The sequence below is a fragment of the Macaca mulatta genome, chromosome 14, assembly GCF_049350105.2.
Source record: "Macaca mulatta isolate MMU2019108-1 chromosome 14, T2T-MMU8v2.0, whole genome shotgun sequence".
Lineage (NCBI taxonomy): Eukaryota > Metazoa > Chordata > Mammalia > Primates > Cercopithecidae > Macaca > Macaca mulatta.
This window is the reverse complement of record NC_133419.1, coordinates 29,653,033-29,662,917: the sequence shown is the minus strand read 5'-3', so window position 1 is coordinate 29,662,917 and position 9,885 is coordinate 29,653,033. Positions and strand designations below refer to the sequence as shown.

At 46.5% G+C, this 9,885-nt stretch overlaps 1 protein-coding gene across 1 annotated transcript; it reads left to right on the top strand.

Moving 5' to 3' along the window:
- The first annotated feature begins 523 nt into the window (after positions 1–523).
- FJX1 (four-jointed box kinase 1) lies at positions 524–2,975 on the top strand. Its single transcript, XM_015114526.3, has one exon. It carries the CDS (start codon positions 742–744, stop codon positions 2,053–2,055), a length of 1,314 nt encoding a protein of 437 aa, XP_014970012.2. The 5' UTR covers positions 524–741; the 3' UTR covers positions 2,056–2,975.
- The last annotated feature ends 6,910 nt before the right edge of the window (positions 2,976–9,885 follow it).

The following is a 9,885-nucleotide window of genomic DNA, read 5'->3' as shown; positions in this document are numbered from 1 at the left end:
GGCTACAAAGGGTTCCTCTTTCCGCTGGAATCACATCCTCTGTGGCTCAGAGACATTCCCAGGGATTTACATAAAGCAGCGTGAATCACCCGGACAGACACTGAGAAAGCAAAGGGACTCTGCCTGATCCTAGCCTGGCGGAGCTCGGAGAGCGGTGGAAATTTGTCTGAAGTTTGCAGGAGACCCGGTGCTGCCTAGGCGAAGGGACCAGGCGACCACGACACCCCCACGAGGGCCCAGGGCGCGTCCCTCCCGCCAGGCCCCAGACTCCAGCTCTGCGCCACCCCCTCCTACGCTCTGGCGCGGGCGCAGCCAGTCCGGCTTCCTCCAGGCCCCTAAGTCCCCGACCGAGTGTGCGGCCGCCTCTCCCTCTCGGAAGAAGCCATCGCCGCTTTAAGGGGAAGAGGAGGGGAAGGGGGCGGGGGAGCGGGGGGCGGGGAGCGGCGGCGGAGGAGGGGGAGGGGGATCCCCCTCGCTCCCACGTGGTCCGGGCGCCTGTGAATCGCGCCCACCGGAGGGTCTCACAGCGAAATACAAAAGCAGCTGGGAAGCGGCGGCGACGCGAGTTCCCAGCGCCGGGCGGAGCGCCGGACAGAGCCCCGCAGCGCCCCGCGGCCGCGATGGGGCCGAAGCGCCCGAAGCCCCGGGGCCCACCAACTGCCGGGCCCGCCTCGCCGCCGGGACCCGGGTGCCTGGGCTCGGCTTGAAGCGGTGGCGGCGCACCGGCACAGTCGCGGGAGCATGGGCAGGAGGATGCGGGGCGCCGCCGCCACCGCGGGGCTCTGGCTGCTGGCGCTGGGATCGCTGCTGGTGCTGTGGGGAGGGCTCCTGCCGCCGAGGGCCGAGCTGCCCGCCTCCCGGCCGCCCGAAGACAGACTCCCACGGCGCCCGGCCCGGAGCGGCGGCCCCGCGCCCGCGCCTCGCTTCCCTCTGCCCCCGCCCCTGGCGTGGGACTCCCGCGGCGGCTCCCTGAAAACTTTCCGGGCGCTGCTCACCCTGGCGGCCGGCGCGGACGGCCCGCCCCGGCAGTCTCCGGGCGAGCGCAGGTGGCACGTGCCTGCCGGGCAGCCCCGGCCGGAGGAGAGCGCCGCGGTGCACGGGGGCGTCTTCTGGAGCCGCGGCCTGGAGGAGCAGGTGCCCCGGGGCTTTTCGGAGGCCCAGGCGGCGGCGTGGCTGGAGGTGGCTCGCGGCGCCCGGGTGGTGTCCCTGGAGCGCGGGGGTTGCGGGCGCAGCTCCAACCGACTGGCCCGCTTTGCCGACGGCACCCGCGCCTGCGTGCGCTACGGCATCAACCCGGAGCAGATTCAGGGCGAGGCCCTGTCCTACTACCTGGCGCGCCTGCTGGGCCTCCAACGCCACGTGCCGCCGCTGGCACTGGCCCGGGTGGAGGCTCGGGGCGCGCAGTGGGCGCAGGTGCAGGAGGAGCTGCGCGCTGCGCACTGGACCGAGGGCAGCGTGGTGAGCCTGACGCGCTGGCTGCCCAACCTCACGGACGTGGTGGTGCCCGCGCCTTGGCGCTCGGAGGACGGCCGTCTGCGCCCCCTCCGGGACGCCGGGGGTGAGCTGGCCAACCTCAGCCAGGCGGAGCTCGTGGACCTAGTACAATGGACCGACTTAATCCTCTTCGACTACCTGACAGCCAACTTCGACCGGCTCGTAAGCAACCTCTTCAGCCTGCAGTGGGACCCGCGCGTCATGCAGCGCGCCACCAGCAACCTGCACCGCGGTCCCGGCGGGGCGCTGGTCTTTCTGGACAACGAGGCGGGCTTGGTGCACGGCTACCGGGTGGCAGGCATGTGGGACAAGTACAACGAGCCGCTGTTGCAGTCAGTGTGCGTGTTCCGCGAGCGGACCGCGCGGCGCGTCCTGGAGCTGCACCGCGGACAGGACGCCGCGGCCCGGCTGCTGCGCCTCTACCGGCGCCACGAGCCTCGCTTCCCCGAGCTGGCCGCGCTCGCCGACCCCCACGCTCAGCTGCTACAGCGCCGCCTCGACTTCCTCGCCAAGCACATTTTGCACTGTAAGGCCAAGTACGGCCACCGGTCTGGGACTTAGTGTCACCCGGAGGAAAAGAGAGAGACCTGGGGCTGGGGTATGGATGATGGGGGGAAGGGCCGTCGCCTCTGCCACTGTCGGGGACCAGCCGGCCAACGCCCACCCGCAAAGGTGTCTAAAAACTTAAGCTCTTCACCCACCTGCCCCTTTCTTTCAATCCCACGCTGTTTCCTTTCAAAGTTCTGGGAGGACGAACTCACCGAGGCGAGAAGTGTAACATTCCCTCCACCCAGCTTATAAAAGGATTCTTTCCTGTGCCAGCACGGAGATTGGATCCGAAGAAACTGGCTACTGGGGTTTGGCCCCCGAGTGGCCGTCCCTGTGGGAGATGTACCCCATTCTTGGGCCCCCCTCATTCCCTTTCCGAAAAAGGAAAACTTCCGTTTGAGCCGTTGAGCTAATTCTGCAATTTTCTACCAAACACAGCGCTGGTGGCCCCGGAGCAGGGCTGTGACATTGGCTGGTGGAGCCCCCTTCCTGTGTTCTCCCTTTGTTCCAGCGCGGCGATGGTGAGATCACTGTTCCAAGCAGGGGGACGGCTCCCGATAGGACAAAGAGAGCAGGACCTCCAGACTCTGGGGAGCCCTGCAGACCTTGACAATTTGCCTGACTCATTCCTGACCTCTTGTCATTTTGGCCTGAAGGCTACAAATTCAGGGCCAGCTGTATGCACTAAGTCAAATATAATGAATTTCTTCTTCCTCCCACTCCCAACCGACCAAAATTTTGACAATGATGATGTTCACCAGAAGGAAAAAAAAAATCAGTTTTATGCACTTTATTTTGTTTTTATTTTAATTTTTTATTAAGAAAAACTTTTTTATTTTACAGAATTTACCTTCTCTGTATATATGTGCATAAAGTGTGGTGTAAATATACTAAACAAACTTATATTTCAATAAAAGGGAGTTTAAAATTTATAATTTAATTCCTGTGGTTTTAACTTGTTTGATATTTCTGATGCCCCATCTGCTTTCAGAATAAGATTTAGGTTTTCTTTCTTGTGGATGTGCTTTTAAAACAAAGGATGCATATCCATTCCAGTTGTGACTACGGAACTTACAGAATTGAACAAAGATAAGAGCAGACTCCCTGTCCTCACTCAGATGAACCTTGGTGCTGGAAATTTGAGTTCAGCCTAGAATGTGGGGGGAGATGGGGAGAGAGATGGGAGGAAACTGTTCTATTTCCTGGCAAATAAAACTTTGATATGAAAGGATTTCACTGTAATATATTCCTATATTAATCATTTGGCAAATATGATAGAACCAGATGTGGGGACTAAATTATGACAAACACCCCCCTTTTTAAACTTAACTACAGTCATCACATGTTGCAAATTATTTTCAGCATTGTAATTACAGTGCATTGCAATGTGTACAGATAATAAGCTGAGCCCACATTGGGAATGGGTAGAGAAAGTCATAAATTAATTCTTCTGTTTAATCTCCTGGCATAAATTCCAATGGATTCAGAAGATCATAATCTCCAACATCTGGACTCATCCAATTCTCTGAAGAGGTTGTACTGTTTTCCGGGTACTAACTGCATGGTCTCCTCAGAGCAGCCAGTGTGAGACCATGAAGGCGTACAGTACTTTGTGTATGACATTTGGACCCTTTTTAGGACTTCAAACAAATTATTTTTGGATTTTTAACTCAAGAGGAAGAGGTTGATTTTTATTTTACAGCCCTTGGTGTTTTATTTTGGCATTTTCTTTGGTATCTGGTGACCTTGCCTGTTAGCTTCTTTTTATTTCATGACCTTTAACTCGAATCATCTTTTGGTTGCAACTTTAATAGTTTTTTATTTGACTTGCATTTGTAAAACTAGGGTTTTATAGACTCAGAAAGTTATTAAATCTCTGTGGGTTCCCCTTCTCACTCTGCATTACAACGGAGTGTGTAATTTAACTATTTAATGTCATCCTTATGTTTTCAGTGCCTTTTGCTAAGCCAAATCTTAACCTTAAAAAAAAAAAAAAGTCCTGAAACTATCTGTGGTGTAAGTCAAGTGTTTGCACAGCACAGCCATAGAATGTACTGATAATGGGAAATTTATCTTTTTTCAAGACATTGTTAATGGGATACTTCTCATAATTACACCTTTCAGAAAGAAACATTTTCCATTTCTGGTGCTTATTTCACTATTAGATTTGCTGCTTTCGTTAATGGAGGCTGTTCCAAGAACAGGACAAGTATTCAGCAACCTGCATTTTTACCCAACATATTCATGGAGGAAAACAATGAGCAGTAATAAATTAGAAGTTTCACAGATTGCACAGGAAATACATCCTGGCTCCCACGAAGATTCAGCACTGGTGAGTTCTGGGCCAGCCGCATTCTCCACATTCTTTCTAAACTTCAGTTCCAAGCCCAGACTTGATCGTGGTTAACCCAGAGCAAAACACTAAGCATAATTTAAATGGCTCTTCTCAGATTCTTTAGTGAACTGTGTCTGCTTGTTTGAGAAATAAGTTTAATTACATGGTGGAGTTGTTAATGGAACCAAGACGTAACTACAGAGTGGGTTTTAACTGTTGCTGTTCCTCATGGATAATAGGTAGGCTGTGGCATGGAAAGATCAATTAAAGTTTCGCCATGGTCAGTGAATGCTGCTAGGGACAAATTTCTCAAATGAACAACAACAACAAAAAAAAAAAAAAAAAAAAAAACTTTCAGACCACAGCATGATTTGGAAAGAGTAATGGGTTCTACAGGCAGACAATATTCTGAATTCTGTTCCTTACCTACCTTCAGCAAGTCATTTAACTTAGTTCCCTCATCTGTGAAATGGAGATTCGATCAGAATATTGTGTGATTTAAATATTAACATATAAAACATACAAGCACATACAGGTGCTTACAAAAACAAAAACAAAAAATCCTCACTTCCTGTTCCTCTTTTAAAAAAAACAAAAAAACAAAAAACTTTTGCCCTTCTTACACTTCAGTAATTTCCACCATCAAAACCAAATCTGGCTGTTTCCAAGGTTGGTATCAGTTTTAAACATGTGGTAGTAAATTAATTCAACAAATTGTTTACTAAGGACCCTCTTCCAGCACTAGGCAAGGCACTGGTGCATAAGGTCAAGGGCACAGGTCCATTTGGGTTTGAGTGGGTGATTTCAGGACCCAAGCAGACTTCAGCACCAAGGCAGCTATACTACAAATATATGAGGGTGGCTTAAATTTAAAAAAAAAAAAAAGCAGATGGCTTATTGCAAATCCATCACCACTTCTGGAAAGCTTCAAGAAGTGATGAATCTTTGCAAGAACAACCCTCTTCCCTATTCCTTCTGCCAAGAGAAAGTAGGCAGTTGACCTTTTCTCCCTGGATTTGACTTTTGATTAATTTGCTTTGTCAATGACATAGTTCTAAACTCTATTAAGTGTACTCACCCTCCTGTCTTCGAATCAGAAAGAAAAACAAATTATTTTAACACATCTCAATGCTTCTCAACCTTCTGCCTACAATTGCAGCTAGGAGAGTCCTCTAAGACCTTGAGGTTGATTATGTGGATTAAATGAGTAAATATTTATAATATTGTCAGAATAGTGCCTGGCACACAGCAAATGCAATATAAGTATTTATTGGTGAGGTAGAACATTTCTCCTCTAACTCAAAAACAGGCACCTTACGTTCCAGACATGATCCTCTTTCATAATCCTGTTCTATCTCTGCAGTTATAGAACACGATCTACACACTTCTATTTTGACCCAGGAAAACCAACTAGAGTGCTTGAGTTTGGCAGGAATTACCCAGAGCCCACAGCTGTCAGCTAGCTGTCTTGTTTCTGAGCATGCCATCTAAGTGAGTGGTCATATGTACTTCCCTCTTTTTCACAAGGAGGCTGTAATTCTATTCCTCATGTGGCTCATCAGCTCCAGGGAGCAGTGAGCTGTGGAACTCCAAATCTGGTGAGCTACCATGAGCTATCCATGAGTCATGGATCATCCAAGCCTAAGCGCTGATATTTTGCCCCTGCGCACGCCAGCCCACATCACACAAAATCGCTGATCCCAAGTGGTAGAAGGGCTGTGGGAATGCTAGAGATGGAGAAAAGGAAATTCAGAGCATAGGAAATGCTCCAAAAGAGAATATAATGTCAGCTGCCAAGGCAGTATGGAAATCAAAGGACAAGGGTTGACATCCGCCTTCAAGCATATTTTAGGTATTAGAGTCTAATGGAAAGGATACTGAGAGACAGGAGACCTGGGCTACTTCTGACACACTGTCTGACTTGAGAAAGTCATTTGCCCCTCTGGCTTCAGTTATCTTCCCTGCAATGGGAAGGTATTTGATTAGGCTGATAATTTCCAATATTTTGGACCAGAACTCACAGTAAGATACATGTATTTTATATTGTGACCTCTGTTAGAGAGACACACACACTCATACACTGAAACAAAAGTTTCACAAAACAGTATGTATAACATACTTTTTCTCTTTCACTGAATGTTATTCTATTCCTTCTCCTCCTCTATTTCCTAACGCTAACTGTGGCCCTCTAAATTGATTTCATAACTCATTGGTGGGGCACAGGCTGCTGCACTATGCAAAACATTGGATTAGATCATCACCGTAGGCTCCCTTTCAGCTCTAAGATTCTAGGGAAAGTCCATTTATAACCAGATTACTACCTACTACAATATTTCCCCAAAGGCAGTACAAACAGACTTCAATTTTGTACACTCTTTAAAAACAAAAGACGGTAGTGCTTTATTTCAAAATGTCATTGGAAGAACTCAAAATCTTTCATAGGGTCTTTCTATAAATACTTGAAAAATTCCCTAAATATAGGAGGTGACTTTCCATCTGTTCCAACCTTGTGTGAGCAAATAGTGCTTTGAAGCAAAAATAATAATAATAATCTTTTGCATCTCTGTCTCAACATGGCCCCAGGATGACTCAAGAGGACAGTTTCTCTTCTGTGTATTCATAAAGATCAGATGTAGGAGTCATAATTTTTTAATGTGACTGTTTTACCAGTTTCTCTTTCTGTGTCCTGCTGTGGGGGAAACTGCATTAATAAACTATGTCTTAATGCTGCCTAGCTAGAATTTTTTTCTCTGCAGGACTCCACTAAATATAGCTAAAGGAATGCTTATTTTATTTATCTTTCCAACTTTCTTTCCATTTTGAATATGTCTTCTTGACACTTTGGAAATTTTTCTCCTAATGGCACCTTAGTGTTTTTTTGTTTTTTTTTGTTTTTTTGGGTTTTTTTTTTGTTTTTTTGGAGAATAGAGAACTAATTGTTCATTGAGTAACAACAACAAAAAAGAACTCCTTTTTTCTCTTTCATCTGTGCCATATGGAGTCTTTTATGGTTTTATCAGTTATTTTACACCATATGCAGAAAAATAATGTAGAACTGGCATTTTTCCAGTACCAAGTCACGGATTTTACTTTGCTGAGAAATTGTGGGTTAAAAAATAGAGAGGTGTCACTTTTAATTAGATAGCCCTACACCATGCATTTGTCTTTGCCTCTTTACACCTTCCTCATGGTGATTTTTTTCCTTTTAATATTCATTAAAGACTTTGTCCTCACCTCACAACTGGCCTGGAAAGGCAAAGTGACTGGGGAATGATTAGTCATGACCTCTTTTTTGCTTCTTTGTGGTAAATATACATAACATGAATTTTTTTTTTTTTTTTTTTTTTTTTTTTTTTTTCAGACGGAGTCTCGCTCTGTCACCCAGGCTGGAGTACAGAAGCGTGATCTCAGTTCACTGCAACCTCTGCCTCCCGGGTTCAAATGATTCTCTTGCCTCAGCCTCCTGAGTAGCTAGGATTACAGGCATGCACCACCATGCCCAGCTAATTTTTGTATTTTTTTTGTACAGACTGGGTTTCACCATATGGGCCAGGCTGGTCTTGAACTCTTGGCCTCAAGTGATCTGCCTACCTCGGCCTCCCAAAGTGCTGGGATTACAGGCGTAAGCCACCATTCTCAGCCCCATTTCGATCATTTTTAAGAGCACTGTTTAGTGTCATTACATATACTCACAGTTTTGTGTAACCACACCGTTGTCTATTTCTGAAACTTTTTCATCCATCCCCTGACCCCGTGCCAAAAAACCTCTGTAACCATTAAGCGATAACTCCTAATTCCTCCCTTCCTCTAGCCTCCGATAACCTCTAGTCTACTTCATGTCTCTATATTATAACATTGCCTATTCTAGGTATTTCATGTAAGTAGAATCATACTCCATTTGTCCTTTTGTGCCTGGCTTTGTTCACGTACACAGCCATAGTCACGGAGGCAACGTGACAAAAGTGAAGCAATACTGTTTGGGAACTGGCAGAACTGCATTTGAGCCTGATTTTTACCATTTAATAGTCCTGGACCGTAAGACAAATTGATGAACTCCTTATTTCCTTCACTGGAAAAGCAATGGAAAGACTACATAGTCTCTGGAGTCCCTTTCGACTCTAGAAAAATGTCATGTTTTTATGTACAGCAACTACGCAAATGAATTCCATTCCTGACTTCCAGCTTCTTTTCCATACCTGCACATTCAAAAACTTTTTAGGTTCCTCCTAAAAAGCCCCAGGCTATATACTAGGCACTGTGGATTCAGTGGTAAGCAAGGTAGGTAAGAACCTGCCTCCATGAAGCTTAGAGTCTCACAGCAGAAGATGGAAAATTATCTAGCCGAAGCTCAATGTGAAAAATGCAATCTATGGTAGAGAAAAGTGCTATGGAACCATATGACAGGACTTCAGATGCTCATCTGGAGGGAGGTCAAAGAAGGCTTACAAGTTGGCATGTGTTTATCTCTGAATTTTAGAAAAGGTTTGAAGAAAAGGAGGGTACAAAGAGGAATTTTTCACAGTGGTTTTCTGAACAACCTAAAGATGTTCTGCTGACTGTGGTGAGGCATGACCTCTATAGCTTGTCTTGGAGGGTTGAGGGAGCCCTGTGGTATTGGTTTAAACTTTTCCAGCGGGAATACTATGTACTTTCTGCAACAGGACATCCACTTAAATAGTAATCACCCTGAGATTGGCTGCATAGGGAGAGTATGGTAGGAATTAATATCACAGGGAAATTAGTTCTGTCAATAACATCAATACCTACATTTTGCTGAATACATACAAACAAACTAGGCTTTGTATGAGGCATTTTGCAGGATTGTTAGGATAAGTAATGATAGCTATACACCAAATATTTCTGTTACAGATATGGACACTAAGGCTCAAAGGGATTAAGTAAACTTCCCACATGTCTAGAAGACATGGGGCTGTGGCTTGAAGATAGATCTAGTGCCAAAGAGTGAGCTGTACTTTTTCCTCCTCATCTTTTTCTTTTTTACTCCTTTTTAATATTGATTTTTTTCTTTTTTTTTTTTTTTTTTTTTTTTTTTTTGAGATAGAGTCTCACTCTGTCGCCCAGGCTGGAGTGCAGTGGCGTGATCTCGGCTCACTGCAAGCTCCACCTCCCAGGTTCACGCTATTCTCCTACCTCAGCCTCCCAAGTAGCTGGGACTACAGGCATCTGCCACCACCCCCGGCTATTTTTTTTGTATTTTTAGTAGAGACGGGATTTCACCATGTTAGCCAGGATGGTCTCGATCTCCTGACCTTGTAATCCGCCTGTCTCAGCTGCCCAAAGTGCTGGGATTACAGGTGTGAACTACCACGCCCAAGCAATATTAGTCTTTAATATTTTTTTTAAGTTTTGTCTTTGTCTTTGGTGTCCTATAATTTCATTATCATGTGTTTATATATGGTTGGGGATTTGTTTATTGTTTGTTTTGTGGAGAAAACATCTTGTTATGTTGCCCAAGCTGGTCTCAAACTCTTGGGCTCAAGCAATCC

Coding starts and splice junctions, on each gene's coding strand:
- FJX1 (XM_015114526.3), top strand. CDS start 742: ATGGGCAGGAGGATGCGGGGCGCCGCCGCCACCGCGGGGCTCTGGCTG.